Here is a 17,204-nt window from a genome sequence, read left to right as displayed (position 1 = left end):
CATTTTAGGATCTAAAATGGAGGCAAATGAAGGAACGGAGATACGGTTTCTTGTCGACATTTGTTGTTGTAGTGATATTAGACATGCATATTATCATGTTCGTATTGCACATTATCATGAGCTGTTAGGATAGCTCGATTTTCTGGTTCAGCTGATGCAGTTTGGAATATTCAAAGGGAAAAGACGGCCCATGTGCTGCCGTGACTACTTGTGTGGAAAGGGACATTTTATTGGTCAGGTCGAGGCAGTGTGTTTGTGCATATGCGTGCTCTGTGTGTCGGGGTTCACGCGGGCAGACCCCGGCCGCTCCCAGACGCTGGTGCCAGGGGCTGGCTCCCGGCGCTGCTCCCGCAGGTCGGTCACGATGGCAGCCATCACCTGTGCCAGCCTGGGATTCTAGACCCGGGAGTGCCATCCCTCGCTCCGGTAGCGGCCAGGCTCTTCCCGTACCGCCGAGGAGCGCGGAGAAAGGCCGGGAAAAGCAAGCCCTGGTCCCCGAGCGCCGCGTCCCGCAGCTCCCTGCCCCTGCGGCAGGCCGCGGGCGGGGGTCCGGAGGCCGCAGGTCCCGCGGCGGCGGTGCCAGCTCCGGGTTTTGGCGGCAGCAGCGCGCCCGGAGCCGCCGAGCGGGGCGGGCGGGGGCGGCCCGGGGCGGGGGGCGCGGACCCCGCGGCGCCGCCCGGCCCCGGCCCCGCAGGATCCAGGTAGATCCGTCCGGCTTTTACCTTTCTCCTTCGGCTTCCCTGCGCGTAGGGCTGGTAGCGGGGCTGTTTCCTGGTCTCGCAGAAAGAGGCAGTGCTGAGTTAGGAAGACAAAAATAGACCTTTACAGAGAAATATAGGGATTGTGTGCGCGGTGGGGAGGGAGAGCGGAGAGCGGCACCCGGCTGGTTTCCAGGAGGAGCCCTTTTCTCCCTCTCGTTGCATGTTAGGCATTTTTGCACAGCTTTCTCCCCCCACCCCCTCCCCGCCGGGGCAGGGTTACCTCTGCCGCCTGCTCTCCGCATCTCTGGTGGGGAGCGAAGCAGCCAACTCCGCTGCGATCGGAAAGCGGCCAGAGACCATTTTATGTGAGCGAGCCGGGTGGGAAGAAGCGGAGAGAAACCGTCGCAGGGACACACACGGATATAAAGACTTGTCTTCTGCCTCCCCCCCCACTCCCTCCCCCTTGTAAATACTAAATCTGAGAAGGCAGCGATTTGACATCCACCCTAAGCAGCGGCTATGGGGTGTTTGGGCAACAGCAAAACGGAGGATCAGCGTATCGATGAGAAAGCGCAGCGAGAAGCCAACAAAAAAATAGAGAAGCAGTTGCAGAAAGAGAGGCTGGCTTATAAAGCGACACACCGCTTGCTGCTGCTGGGTAAGGAGGAAGCGGCAGAGGTGGGGGCCGGGGCGAGCGGGGCGAGGAGGGGGCAGCAGCCCCAGCCCGCCGGGGAGAGGGGAGATGCGGCGTGCGCCTTGGCTATGGAAAATGTAGGCTGCTGTATTGAGCAATAAGCGAGGCGTCCACAGATCGAGCTCAGCGCCTGAGCCACATGGATGCACACATACAGAAATGCTGCCGAGGTGGGAGATGCTGTCGCGTCCAAAAAAAAAAAACCCCCCCCAAAAAAACCAAACCAAAAGAACTCTCCGACCACCCAGCCTGAACCGTGTATCTCAATGTTCTCCCTTCTTTCTCTTTTAGGGGCTGGTGAGTCAGGAAAAAGCACTATTGTGAAACAAATGCGAATCCTACATGTCAATGGATTTAATTCAGAGTAAGAATTATTGACACTTTGTGACTTATTTTTCCTTAAATGTTGGAAAAAGGTTAACACACAGTGCGCTAGGAAATTTCTCCTCTCATCCCCTGTGTTTTGGTGGCTTGACACTGTGTTGTGCGGGAGGGAGGGGAGTGAGAATAAGGAAATTGCTGCTATTGTATGTTTGCATTTTCTCCTTCTGGCCCCTTTACTGTATTTTACACTGTTGCTACTGCAGCGCTTGACAGGCCCCTGTGTAGCAACAACATGGCGACTACTTTTTACATAGAAGCAAATAACCAAATATTGCATCTGTCTGTAATATAAAAATACATGTCAAATCATAATCAGATGACACTGTGTGCCGTTTTTCCGGTGCTGGGGTTAGCATAAAACTGAAACTAATTTTGCCTATTTGTTAGAAATCCTCCTGTTTTGTGAGGCTACATCATTTTGTCTCTAAACAACTCTTTGCCAGAAATCATTATTAATCTATAGCATTCATTTTAGATATTTGTTGGCCTTCACCTACGTGTTGTTAATTTAGAGCATGTTTACATCATGCTGTAGAAATGAAAGAATGACTTCCAGTTCCATCAGGGGAAGCTTTGCAGATGTGGCTGTGATTGAATGATTTAAAAAAATATATTAGGGATGAATGTGCATTGCTTTTCATACTATGCAAGAAGATGGATAAGGGCAAAATGTATTTGTCTTGCCTTTTTTTTTTTTTACTATTAATATGTTTTAATGTTTGAAGAGCAGATAAACAAGCCATCAGTGAAAAATAATTAAATGCAAGTGACTGAACTGCTTTGGAAGAAAAAATCAAAGTGTTCATATTTCTGTTTTAATGCAGAGAAAAGAAACAGAAAATACTGGATATTCGGAAAAACGTTAAAGATGCGATTGTGGTAAGAACACACTTTATACTGTTCTTACATGCTTGTTTGTACTGGAAATTATAAGGATTATGCTTTCCAAGATTGTGATGAGAGAAATCCCATTTTGCTGATCAGATTGGATTATCTTCTGTTGATCCTGTATCCAGATTAATGTGTTTGTTTTTTTGTTTTATCCAATTCTAGACTATAGTTTCAGCTATGAGCACTTTAATACCCCCAGTTCCATTGGCCAACCCAGAAAACCAATTTCGAATGGACTACATCAAGAGTATAGCTCCTCTTTCTGACTTTGACTATACACAGGTAAGAACAGAAACCACTGATTTATTCTGCTTGGAGGGGAATATATTGCTACACTTGTATTTAGTGAAACATTGGGGTTATTTTCTTTTTGGAAGATGGTTATAGAAAGTTCTTATGCCAGCATCACCTCTGTTAACTTTCCTGCAAGACTGTGGTGGTTGCACCTGTTTTAGTGGTGCAAGGTTTTGTTGTTATGGATTTATTTGCTAATGTTTCTAAATGCTGTTTCTGCATTTAGTTCTCTTCAAATTTTCTGATGCAATCTTACATATTGACACATCAAATAAGACTTTGTTGAAAGCTGATTTCCTACGTGGAATTAGATGCAGGATGTTATTCTGAGTTACTGTCTACCTGCAGAAAAGGATTTAAGAGGAAATAAAAGGCTAGAGTGGCCTCAGTGTTGTTTCCCATACTTACTGCACTTCAGAGTGGAAACCTGCGTAAGCAGTGGTCAAGTGAGGTGCTTTGCTTCCTCATATATTGTAGTTGGCATGAGCAGGTTTGCTTGTATGTAAATGTTGCCTTAATTTGATATGGAATCAATGTGGGACTTGTTTGTGGAGGCTGATCTTTTGTATACAAATGAGAGATACTTTTCAGATTAACTTGCATAGGCATCATACATTATTTCTATTTTTTTATGTTATTATTTATAGGCACATGCATAGAATGTTTCATTTTTTATGCATGACAAGAAAGCAAGTGCATAGACATTCTGAATTTTATTTTTGCTGTAGCACAGTTTTAATTTGCCTTAAAATGGTACGGAAAGCAATTTGTTATGGATACAGTAAGGACTTAAAAATATCTTCATTTGTTGGCTAAATGATTGCGAGTTGTACATGCTATCAATACTGCCAAAGAAGCCATTTACAGTAGAGTGTCTTTAGGTTATTATAGCTTCAGGGTGCAAGGGGGAGAAGGGGAAGAGTCGTTTCTTTGTTATATGACTCATATTCTCTGATGTGTGGTTTTGCCTCTGGTAAACCTACCACTTTGAAGGTTCAAGATAAAGAAAAATTATCAGACATCTTGTACAGTTAGAATTTAACACAGAATGCAGATGTTAAAAAAAACGACTGCAAGGTACACCCACATATTGCATAATTGCTCAATTGGTGGATGTAAGTTAGTGAAAATGAGAAACTCTTTTTAGAAATGGAATGTGAGCTTGACATTAAATATTTGTCTTATGCAGGTATTACAGTTCTGAAGCATTTGTTGCTCATTTTATCTGGATTTTTTTTTTTAGTGAATTTTGATCCTTAGAGGAGTAAAAAAAATGATACACATACTTTGCAGTTCTCTGTAATATATATGTTCTTTTGAGTTCTTGGGATAAAAGAAGGCTAAACTGGACTTTTCATAGGGCTGGAGATGTTTTCACTTTATTATTGCTTTCAAATTTCCTCCTTTTTCAAGAAGCTGGCTATATCTAGTCAATTTTGATTCATGGCTTGGTATTTTATGTAGAGGAAAATTTAACCTTCTTGGAGGGGAAAAGAATAGGACCCAGTAGACCTTGAAACAATTAATAATTCATTTGAAATCTCAATTCATAGTCCATTTTGGTTTAAAATAAAAATATTAATAAGTGGTTTTTAACTAAATAGGTTTTTTGAAAATACCATCATGTTATTTAAATAGTGTCAATTATTAGTCCTGATTTTAAAAAAATATTTAAAAGATTGGTACAAGTTTAAAAGAAGAAGAGAAATCTAATGCTGATTTAGAAGTAAATATATTTCTGTGTCACTTTCATATTTTCCCTTCTGTTTTCATCTCAGCTCAATTCATAGGTTTAATATTTGTAAAATGTAAACTATGCCAAGATTTTTTGGGGCTTTTAAAATTTTTCTTGGTTCGAATGTTATTTATCTCCAGGAGGATTTATGAGCAAGGCAGATTGAAAAAAAAATGCTATTGTGCTTCAGGGCTTGATTTTACTCCAGTTTAAGCCAATCATAAAGTAAAATTAGGTTTCCAGCTGAAATAAATTTTGACCCATTTAGTATTTTTGGATAAGGACAGATATAAAAATAAATACTTGGATAGTAATCAGTCAGGCATCCTCTGCTAAGCATTACTGATTCTGTAATTAATAGCTGATATATGGAGTAAGGCCTTCTGAGCCCAAAGCAAGTGTTTAGCAGTAGACATGCAGGACTTTAGGGCTAATCATCCTTACTTCAAAATAGTTGTGAAGGGATAAATGCTGACTTAGGCAGCTCTGGGGCACATTTTGGCACATTCTATAGAGTGACAAAGGTTACCCTTCTTTGAATACGGGAAGAGGCAGCTTTAGGGTTTGTGAATAGTAATGAGTTGTTAAAGACCCTTAGTGTTGCAATTTGAATTACAGATGTGTCATTTTTTTGGATGACATTAGCCACGTAACCTTTGTCATAAAAATCAATGTGTGTTAGTTGAAGATGGATTTCAGATACATTGCATGCCAAATGTGGGAAAATGACTGCACCTTATCAGGAGTCTTTAAAGTGAGATTCCTGATGAAATGCAGAAACTTCACTGATGGCACAATCTGACCAACACTCCTGGGCTGCTAATTTAAGCATATTTATGACATATTGGCTGTGCTTGGACAGATATTCTTAAATTGCATACAAATTAACTAATACACATTTAATTGTGAAAATTACCCTTAAAATAGGTGGATATGAAAATACTGATTTCCTGTGGGTGAAATCATACTCTTAATTGCAATTTATGACTGAAATTCCAAGAACTTGAGTAAAGATGGGGATTTCATATTTAGACTAAAATATTCTGGGTTTTGTTTGTCTGGTTTTTTAAATTACATGCCTCTCTATAAAATGTTAGCAGAATGTTTTCTTTAGTAGTGATACAAATTTTAAAACAAGTGGTTTTGTCTTTACAGTGTTTTAACATTACTTTAAGAGTCTGTGGAGTGCCCTACACAAGAGTTTTACTTTAAAAAATCATTATCTATATGGTTTGGTTATGCTACCTTGATGGTTCTTTTAGTTGGTATAAAAAAAACTGAGTTTTCTGAATTTCTTTTATAATTTTTACATAGTCCTTCATTACTTTTATAAAAGACTGTACAATTTTTACAAAGTATTTCCTGGCTGACTGATGTGTTTTATTCTATAAATCATAAAAATTGGAGCTAGAGTTTTCACAAAAGTGATACATAGAAATAAGTCAAGTGTCCACTGTATTTTCTTCCTTGAAGTTGTGACAGCTATCAAGATAAATTTTTGTCTGACCAGATTAGCCATTATCTTTGCTCAAAGAATCAGCAGAAGTGCTTTAACACTGGAATTGCAGCATGCGTGCTCTATCAAAAAGGATTTTTAAATTATTTTTGGCAATGTGTTGATTGATATTTGCTAAAGTTTACAGGAATTGACCTGCTTCAATTTTAATCCTGTATTGATGGGGATTTATTTTGTCCTTTGTCAGTCAGGGTGAACATATTAAGGCCATATTATGCTGGTAGCTGTGGTGTATTATCTGACTTGTGTTTATTCAAGGTCAGTTGTCTTTGTTAAAGTTTTTGAATTTTCTGGGAACTAGAAAGCTGATCAGTGTATAATTCCTTTACCCCTTGTCTTCCCCGAAAATGTAGCCAAATGAAGTCGCTTTGCATAAAATAATGTCTTGAATGAAGCTCATCTGATCAGTTTTGTGTAGGTTTATAGCAGGTAATGGTCACCTACCCCTCGGCTGCATTGTCAAGTGTTTGGCAATACAAACCAGTTACCAGCAAACCTGAATCATCTGCTTAGTAGAGAACATGTAAACACTTCACAGGTTTTAGGGAGCGAGGAGAGTTTTCAAAAGGTTTATCTTCCTTTGCAAGGAATGTTTTTGGGAAGCGAAGTATTTTTTGGAACCTTCATAAGTGGTGAGTTGTGTGAATGCAGTCCCTTGTGCTGATTTTAGTGTGTGAGTTTTAAATATAATTTTTAGAGCTATTTTATTAGTCAGGCAAGCTCTTTAATTTAGCTGTTAAGAATGAAATGTTAATGTGGGCATTGACAGGGAAAGTACTTTAGATTAATCAGGTCTGCGGTTTGCTTTACATTTTCAGATATTGCAGTTTGAGTTCTGTCTGATGACTTTAATTTTCCTTCAGGTTTTCTTTTTAAAAATCAGGGCATCGCATTCATAATATAAAGACATGATAAAGAAAGATTACTTTTGCTCAGAATTTGAAGTTACATAGACTTTTATTAAGCATTTCAAATTTTTCTGATACCTGGTATTCAAACTCAATCTTGTGTTGATGCTTAGAGGTGGCTGCTTTTCACAGTGTGCATCTCAATGTTTGAAGCCACTGAAAATCTTGCTTAGGTGAAGTGTAGTGTTGGGCTGTAGAAAGTCTTTATCCTGGATTAAAAAAAACTTGATAAGTATGGTTTATATATGGTTAAACTTGCTTGGGTTGTACAGTTAATGCTGTCACTTTATTTGACCACAAATTGTTTAAGTTTCCCTTTGATGTAGCCCAAAGGAATTACAAAATAGCATCACCTTGCATTTTCTGATTTTCACTTAACTCACAATTTTCCCATCTTTTTTGTGAGTGTGAAAATATACTTTTACCTGAAAATAAAAGAATGCAGAGAATATTGTCACTCAAATAGCTTCACTTGATTTTTCTTTCTATCTAAATTTTTACTTTAGGGCTTTCTTTACTATTTTGTATAGAATGAACACAGGTTTTTATAACTACCTGTGGTTGCAGTACTTAACATTACTCAATATTAATATCAATATTAACTTTGTAAAATCAATTCAACTTTAAAAAATTAAGTCATTTGTGGTGTTCTGTGATCTAAAATGCACATTGGTAGATTTTCATATTTACATAAAAACATATTTTCATATTTAAACGAACACAGAAAGTTTTTGAAAGGCCAGGCAACAATAAAGTTATGTTGGTCTGGCAACCTTATTACTGCCCTGAGTTAATAACACCTGAAGAACTAATGAAGAAGGCTGACAGAGAAGGACAGCTGAAAACACATATGCTGTTACAGCTGTTGGCGGCTCCTTAGTCTTCATACAGAGGTTAAAATTGTCAGAACTGATGCTAAAAAGCAGAGGATAATAGGGAGAAGAAGCAATCAGGTAACTCATGAAATGGTTTTATGGTGGTGGCAGGTTTTTTCATGCTGTACACTATGCATTCACTGCAGTTACTGAATTTGAGCTCTTTTCCTGTGAAGAGTAGATTCTGCTAAAGCCCAGAAATAGTTTTTCTTCCATATGAAGTACCTGTTTGCATTCAGATGTGGCTTAAATTGTCTGTTTTTCATTAAATCAGCAAACTGATTCCTTAGTGTTCTGATTAGTCAGTGTCAAAGTTATAAGTATTTCATACATGAGATCAAAAAAAAAAAAAAAACTTCATTGTTACTTGTTATGTTGTTCTTGTTCTCTGTAAGCAGTAACTTTGCTTTTGATGGATCAGTCAATCCAGTTGTGCTTTCAGAAATAATCAGTTATTATTTTAACTGGGTAGTTTCAAAAATATGAGACTGGAACTGGGATCATACTACAAACAAGTATAGAACAATTTGAGAGGGGAAAAAAAAACCCAAATCAACAAATCTCAAAGCATCTAAACTTCTCAAATTTATAATATGTACCGGAACTGTAAAATTACAAACCTGTACCTTGGTTTTCTTTAATTCTTTTATTTTATCTCCTTAATAAATGCTCTGACTTTACTGAAAACAACTGGAGGTTAAAATTGGAGTGGCTTGTGTATAAAGTACAACTCTTCTGTGAAGCTCAGGACTTCTTGCTTAAAATACACAGTTTGTGTTTGGGATGGTGCTTGCTTCAGACAAAAAAAAACCCTGATGTTCAAGCATAAGCCAAAGTAAGTTTTTTGCTATAGTAGAACATTATTCGGTAATAAAAGTGTAACATATTTCTTCCATCCCTTGTTCCAAACTCAGTGACCCACAACAGTTTATAGCAATGAGAAGGAAGAATTAAATTTGTATCCCAGGAAGGAGCTCAGGGATCTACTTAGGCCCCCAACAATTAGCAGTAGAAATACTGGGACTGAGAGCCATAGGAAATCCTTTACATGATCACAAATGATCCAAAGCTAATAAATAGGAGTTGTATTCAGAAAAAAAAATTAAAGACGCAGATATTAACTTTGGTTTCTAAGCCTTCCTGTCTCAATATTTTTAAGAACAGATTCAACTTTGAAATATCTGGAAAAGGTTCACTTTTTTCCTAAGTACTTTGCATTTTTAATTTTTTTTTTTCTAGCTCACAGTGTAAAATAATTAATTCCATTCTGAAAAGGCAATTATTTGAGGAAGTCTTATGAACAATGGTGCCTGTGAATGAAGTTCAGTGTTACATTAAGTATTACATCATCATAGTAACACCAAATTAAATGTTTGTTGTCGTATATTGTGAGTCTGATTTCCCAGATAGTGAGGCAGTATTCACACTTTATCCAACCTGACTTATTTATTATCATCACACAACACAGAGACTTTCATTGTGAAATTGGAAAGATTTTATTACTACATTGCTGCTGCTAAGTAAAACTTAAGTTATTTCTGTGGTCTCCAAACCTGTTGACATTTTCTGGTATTACTTCCAAGTTCTGTACCTATTAATACAAATTAGTTAGAGGGTTTTTTTACAGTCAGTCCAGCATCCAGTCAACTACTGCAAAGTATTAATAATAAATGTCACATTCTGCCTTTTTTTGCTACAATTTGAGATTAAAAGTTCATATACTTATATTGCATTTTATTAGGATAAAAATATTTTTAAATCTAAATTTGGATATTAGATTTGATGGCAACAGGAAGACTAATAACTTGAATTATCATTTTAAGTAGGAGTGACTGATTCTCCTCACAGAACCAAGAATGTATTAGAGGATAATTTCTGAACATTAGAATATTTTTGTTCATCAGGTACTTTTCAGTGTACACTCTAATTTTGAATTAAAGGAAGGCAAAATCAATAGGTTAAAGCCTGTACTGCCATTGTCCTGGCCACAGACCTTGAAGGACGTGGATTTATTTTAAAGTGTGGTTGCTCTCGGGGTCTGCTGTTTTGAATTCCTTCACAGTTGTGGCTGCTGCCGGGGTATCTTCTGAAAGCGATCCTGCGATGCTGAGGTGCCACCCTAGAAGGCCAGGTTTGGAAAAACAGCAAATGGAGCAGCACCAATCCCTATGGTGATGCTTGACAGAGGTGTAGTAGCCTGCCCAGCACTGATCCTGATCCTCAGTCTTTTTTAAGGCAAAAAACAAAATAAGTTCTTGTCATTTTTACCATTACTGTTGAGGTGCAGTGAAATCTCAGAAGTAGAAGATTTAATTACCAAGGAGTTTATGTATTAAGATTTGACATGAACATCAAATGATGGCAAGAAATTCACTTGTTTTTCTGCTTATGTGTAAATCAAACTGAGTTATAATGGAAGTAAATGTAAATAAGTGCAAAAAGTAACCACACTCTTAATGAAGACACATTGTCCATTTAGTCAAAGGATGATGACATTTCAGACTGTCAAAAGTATCAGTTTTCAGAAGAAGGATATTGAATTTCTTTTTGAATTGCCACTATTTATAAACTACATAAAAACATATTTTCCATCTCATCCAGAGAAAAGGTAGACATAGTATGTTTCAGAATTGTCTTTATTATCAATTAATTCTTTCAGCCTCTAAAGCCAAAGATCACAGGTTGATTTTTTGCCATTTTTGAGTGCTCTGCAGAAGTAGTGTGTTTACTAGTCAGGGAGAATCTTTGTATTTTGCTTCAGTGACCATAATAAAAGTGTACAGATCGTGGATAAATCATTACATGTATGCACCTTGTCACTGAAGCCAGTGGAAAGCTATGGAACAGAGACTTATCAGCTACTCAAATAATATTAGTGTCATTATTTAGTGTTCTAAAGAAATGAGTGTTCATCTGCACAGCTGCAAAGAGCTACAATCCCCTTTCTTCAGCACCTGATGAGATCACAGCTTCTCTTTCTGCAGCCGTGTTGAGCTTAGCCCTTTGCTTGTTTTTTTCATCACCTCCATAGCTTCATCCATGGCTTGTACTTATTGTCAACAGCAGATTACCTCTTTTAATGTCAACAAAGACTGCATACACAGACAGGATATTTTGTTTGCAGAAGGTAGCAACCTGAGCTGAGGAACAGAGAACAAGCTAAACAGTGTGAACAGAAGACTATGTATACCTTGCATACACTGAAATTGATAGGTTAAAAACCAAAAGGTATTATGAACAATTTCTTTCCTCTGAGGATCTAAGAAGCTCTTTATAATAAATATAAATAGGACTGCTAAAAAGCAGATAAAAGGAGAGAAAAATGCACATTTGCAGTTAACTGCTAAAGTTTCCATAAAATGTTTATGGTTTTGTTCTATCACTCTTGTCACATAATTTGTTTTTGCTGTAGTTAAAGAGATTCAATTCAGGTTTCAGGGCCTTCTCTTTAAAAGGAGTCAGGAGGAAAATGTAATGTACAACATTGTTTCAAGTTCATATTGCCTTTTACTTTGGAAACTTGTAATAATTTCTTGGAACAGAGCTACCCCTTACTGTAAGCATGCCAGCTATCTCATGAAGCATGCAGATTAGGGTTTCTTGCTTTAAATCAGTAGATTAATTTTGGTTGGTTTAAAGCGTACTCTTGTAATTAATCTACTAGTATTTGTTTTAAAAAACTATGCTGGATGTTTTGAAAGGATATTTATCCTTAGGCAAGATAGAATATTGGAATTTTTTCTGCTACGTCGACGTTAGAGATGAACTTTGCCTTTTAAATCTTTCAAAAGTAAACATTTTCTGACACTTCTGCCAATTCATTACATTTGAGTTTTCTTGGTGCTGTCAGTAGGACTTAAACATATTCTAATGCAAATAATTATCCCACTGTTTTGAACTGAAATTGTTTAGCAAGATGAAATAGGCTAAAGATATGCAAGCCCTCTTATCTCTGTTAATTTGGTGAATGCTTTTTGATCACGTCCACCCTCACTTCCAGAGGATGTTAAGTGACAGAGCTGTGCAGATCATTCTTTTCTTAACATACACCCACATACTTTCTTTCATAGGAGCTAAATAATACCAAATTTAAGAACTGTCAGGTAAGAAAACAAGAAAAGGCAAAGAACAGTTAACTAAAACAGGGGTAAGTGTGTCCTTGCTGCCTTCTGTGCAGACAACGAACTGCCCCTTGCCTGCAAACCTACAGCTGCCACAAACAGCAGCAGGACCTGGTTGTCAGTCAGCTCCAGAGTGCCTTTGGTGCAGGCTGTGCGCCATGAGGACTTACCATCTCCAGGCAAAAAAACTCAAACAAACAAAAAAAAAACCAAAAACAAAACAAAACAAAAAAAAAGGCAGAGGAGAAATGTGAATGAAAAAACTATGTAGCAATATATGGTCACTAGAGGAAGAGGTCAGGTGTCACCAAGTGCTACTGAAACCATGTCTTTAATTATTGGCTTTCCAGCAGGTATCACAGCAGAGTGAGTCTTCATGGTAGGATTTGTAGCTTTTAAAATGTGCTTGAGAATATTCTTTCTGGCAGACAGGTGTCCTCTAACTTTAGCTTTTCTTTCCATCTCAGGATGTCAGTGCTGCCTGTTCCTTTTGGGAAAAGAAGACTCGCTTATTTAGGATAGCATACTTTTAGCTGAACAGTAGAGCTTTTCTTTTCCCACCCCTAGCATTAGCATTTCTAATCACTGTTGTTATCTGCTGAATTTCTCCCCAGATTTTAACAGCAGCAAACTTAACACACTAACCAACAGCAGAGTGTGGGTATATTCATGGACCAAAAGAATAATTAGTCAAGGGATGTGTAAGTGAGAAATCATAATCCAAAAATAATTTTAGGGAGTAAAAATCAAGTCAATAGAGGACGATGGCTGTTGACATTTCTGAGAGCCAGCCATTTAACCTGCAGAGGAATTTCACTGGATTTTAAAGAAATAAAGTATTCAATTTCATCCTTGGCCTTCAGTTCTATAGAGCAGGTTTTGATTCTTCTCACTGATGAATGAAAGGCTGGCAAGAACTATTATATTCCATAAATACAGAAGTCATCCTAAGCAGCTATATTCCCAAGGGTCTAATGTTGCAAAGGCTTAAACAGTTGGATATATATGGACCTAAATGCACAGCTAGTACTGCCAGCACAGCGTTCATGCAGCTGAGCTTCCGGTTATGCAGTGATATTAATATAAAAATCACAAATACTTTCAACTGAAAAACAAAACAAGCAGATCATTTTTCCCTGTTAATTTTATATTTGGGAGGTCGCTGAGCACTTTTATGGATTTTCTTGGGGGTGGTTAAAGTTGTGTAGGTTAGAGATTGGCACAGAACTTGAAATAAGCAAAATCCTTTTCAGATAAGTGACAGTTCTCTGGATGCTATTAAGCTGTGAACAGTAGGTCTTTTCAATCACTGTGATTCATTTTCATATTGTGGGGTTTTTTAATAATAATATCTTTAAAAGGCTTGCTGAACAGTAGGCTGCAGCAGCATAACTTTCTGTGCAGAAGGAAAGGTTTTATGCACAGTGTCCTAGATAATTTACCTTAAATTGATTTGCACAGCTCAATAAAACCATAAGAATACTGTACCAGCTCAGATCACGGGTTCATTTAGCACCAGATCTCATCTCTGATCGTGACTGATAGTGAAATAGGAAAAGGACCCGCACATAGTAATGTTTCCCACATTGGTTGTCCTAGTCTCTACAGATTTATGGCTGAGGTTTTTTTGGCTGGGAGTGGTATTTCTGGATTTAATAATTTTGGTAGATTTTTCTTCCGGGAATTCTTCTTCTTTTTTTTTTTTTTTTGTTTTGCCCCCCAACCTGTGTGAGCTTTCAGTTATGGCAGTAAGTTCTGCAGTTTAAGTATGTGTTGTATGAGGAAGTGCCACTTGATTGATTTGATTGGTTTGGAGGGTTTTTTTTGTTTTGTTGGGTTTTTTTCCCTCCAAACCTGCTACCCACAAGTCTTTCCTAGTTTCTCTATTAGAAATATTTCATCTTTCCTACATTGCCCCCCTCATTGCGTATCATGTACTTCCAATTATTTGTCTTTCCACTTAAAGAGTCTCCTTAACTTCTCTCACAGGGCTTGTTCTGTGACTTGTTGCCCTCCTAGTTTTACTGGACCTCGTGGGCAACAAGAAACCCAAACTACAAAGAGTGTTCAAGCTGTTGTTTTCTTTTTCATTATCTAGTCTTTTTTATTGTGAGGTGGGGGTTTTTGTTGGTGTTTTGCTGTTGGTAGGGTTTGGGGAGGTTTTGACACTGAGTTGTTATCTTTGTATAATTACAGTAGATTATTTTATAATTCTATGAGAGCTTGAGCACAATTGCAGGTAAGAGGAATGTGCATGAAGTCCTCTGTACCAATACATTAGCAGAGCCCAAAGGGTACTGTTAATGATAATTATCCTTATCTCAGGTATTTTCAGATCTGTTATACATGTTGACTAGTCTGTTCAAAAAATCCATTGCATTCAATTTTTTTACACGTCATGTCTTCTCATGACATGTGTAATGACATGTCTTCTCATTTGCTTTACTGCCATGTATGACTTATGAAGATGCATTTTTAAAATTATGTACCATGACTAATATTTTCGTCCATACAGATGGAGACCACACTTTATTTTTGTTCTTAAAATGGAAAATAAATTGCTCTTCAGTCTGATTTTGGAGAGGCAATGTTTACAGTACCACAAAGGACATTTGTGTTTCAAATCTGCTCATAGTTCCTTAATCGTTCATTACGGTTTGCCTGATTTAGCAGAAAAGGACACCATTGTTTTGAACCCTTCTCATTAGAGAAATAAAATGTTTAAAAATACAAAATGCCCCTTTTTTTTTGCAGTTCCTAATGCTGTGTGTCACTAAGAGAAAATGGAACTTTTTGATGTCCCTTGGGGAAATGCTGCAAGTAGCAGAATTTTGTTATTTTTATGTCAATTTAGGTCTTAAATGATTCAGCACTTGTGGTTTGTGGGAAAAAGTGTTGTATATTGTGATTAAAGAAGCAAAAATAGTTAGGAGTGGCTACTAGTGAAGGCCTCTTTTTACTGCTAAATTACTTCTTTTTATTGACTTATTTAATTTTTAAATCTGTACCTCTCTTCATCGTATTTTCTCTATCAGTTGTGACTAGCACATTTCAAAGAAAATAGTTCCATTCTGTTTTGCTTTTCAGGCTTTTTTTAGCAGTACAAGCAATTAAGAGCAAGTTGCTATAGGATCTTGGTAATACTGAATCTGTCCATTAAAGTCTGTCAAACATGGATGTCTCCAGCAGGTCAGCCAGTCATCCCCTTCTGGTAGCCTCTCAGGAATAAACAGAAAGTCCCTAGGGAAGGGAATGGCAGAGGATACAGGATGCAAAGAAACTGCTTGTAGTGCAGGAAAAATTCTTTGTTGTAGTAATGGACCACAAACAATAAGTTAACTCATTCTGGGATGCATTAACGAGGCTGTTGTACAAAAAAGCATGAAGCAATTATGCCATTCTCTTTGGCAATGGTGAGTCCTCCGCTGGGGTATTGTGTCTAATTTTGGGAACTGAATTTAAAAAGAAGTACACAAATGGAGTCCAGAGGAGAGCATCAAGAGTAAGAGGACACAAAGTAAACTGGATATGTTTACTCGTGGAAAGAAATCACTCCAAGTTGAAGAGGAAAGGGAGCCAAATACAATTTTTAGTATTTAAAAAGCTGTAATTACATATTCTTGTGCCTGTCTGTTCAAAGGGAGGAAATGAAGTTGAGGAGAGGAGAAAATTCCTCTCTTCCATGGTGTATGGCAGTCCTCATGTTTGGGATATTTGCAACAGTGAATTTAACAATCACAATCTCATAAATGCACTAAGATAAAACTGCCCAGTTTCAGGCACTTACATCTGCATTTTCAGTTACATGAATCAGGTCATGCTCAGGAAGTTAAAAACTTCTGAAAATCTGGGAAACTTTGGAAGATACAAGGTCATGTCGATTGGTCTTACACATTTGCCACTTTCTGTTCACAGAACTTTTATGGGCATGTTGGTTGAAAGCCTCTGGAACTTCTTTTCCAAAACTAAATCTTCTGTAATCATGTCTTGAATTAATCTAGGACTTCATTAGTTATCTAACTAATTTTGTCATGCCCATGTTGTATAAACAGACAGTGATAATTTCTCATAAATAGTGCATGTTCTTCCAGGGTGCTATGTCAGACAGCAGACTATAAAATAGCATGCACAAAATTCTCTTGTGCTTCCACATGTTGCTTGCTTTAAAACTAATTCCTGGCAAGATGCGCATGATTCAGTTCTCATGGAGAAGTGAATTAAGCACATTTCCGAATTTGACAGGGCCTAACATTTTCCTCCCTAAAAGCAGAAAAAAACGGCTGAGGGAAGTAATGCAGTTAGAGGAGTATTATCTCTAAAGGCTCAGAGGAGCAAAGAGCTTGCCTTCAGATATTTTCAATTCAAACCAGCAGGCAGGAGTTTTCATTTTCATGCGTGTGCGCACTGGCACGCATATGTGCATTTATGTATAAGACTTTTCCTACTTCTGTACAAGGTTCTAATCGATTCAAGATCTAGGACATCTGGTGGATAACAGTGGGGTGAAACATCCAGTTCAGAGGCTATTAGCCCCTGGAGTATATGGAAATGAAAATAGAATTTGGAGGATAAAACAAGTTTGTTTAAAGTCTGTGGCATCAGTGAGAAGGTTCTCCAGGTGGAGGGTGGCAGGTGAGTAGCTTTGAAATGTTAGTGACAGCTCCCAGCTATCACCACGAGGAAGTAAACTCATGAGTCCCGTGGCAAGTGCCATCCTTGCTTTTTGGAGATTTGTGTTTTGCATTTGTCTTCAGAATAGGGATTTGAGAGCAGAGTTAAGACAAAGCTGTTGACTTTGCTAGTGAGAGGTTTAAAGAACTACAGACACAGATCACAGTATATCCAGGTTTCATTAGTTCTCCTGCTTGTGATAGCAAAATCTGTAGAAAAAAAGAGACAACTTCCATTTCATATTCCCACTAGGAGTAGTTCCTACTTTTCTAATGGAATGAATTTGAAGGAAAAAATGCTGACATGGGTCTTGCAATGTTGTTTACTCAAAAGATTGTCACATTGAAAGGCATATATTTTTTTGGTTCTGTAACTGTTAGGAGTGGTAGGCTAATTATAAGTACAGCCACATGT

At 37.8% G+C, this 17,204-nt stretch overlaps 1 protein-coding gene across 4 annotated transcripts in view; it reads left to right on the top strand.

The window, feature by feature from the left end:
• The window catches only part of GNAL (G protein subunit alpha L), a 180,881-nt gene that overhangs the window by 63,636 nt on the left and 100,041 nt on the right, over positions 1 to 17,204 (top strand). Inside the window, exons 1-4 of one of the 4 annotated variants that reach the window (XM_059857920.1) lie at positions 653 to 701; positions 1,687 to 1,759; positions 2,604 to 2,658; positions 2,833 to 2,952. In XM_059857920.1, coding sequence (XP_059713903.1) covers positions 1,725 to 1,759; positions 2,604 to 2,658; positions 2,833 to 2,952 — 210 coding nt within the window. In that variant the 5' untranslated portion in view covers positions 653 to 701; positions 1,687 to 1,724. Of the gene's footprint in view, positions 1 to 652; positions 702 to 749; positions 1,360 to 1,433; positions 1,566 to 1,686; positions 1,760 to 2,603; positions 2,659 to 2,832; positions 2,953 to 17,204 lie in introns of those variants that run through there. The other 3 variants (XM_059857905.1, XM_059857912.1, XM_059857899.1) reach the window with 3 other exon arrangements.

Source organism: Haemorhous mexicanus, chromosome 1, assembly GCF_027477595.1.
Source record: "Haemorhous mexicanus isolate bHaeMex1 chromosome 1, bHaeMex1.pri, whole genome shotgun sequence".
NCBI classification, from domain to species: domain Eukaryota; kingdom Metazoa; phylum Chordata; class Aves; order Passeriformes; family Fringillidae; genus Haemorhous; species Haemorhous mexicanus.
Note: the sequence above shows the minus strand (reverse complement) of the source record. Positions and strands in the feature narration are given on the sequence as shown.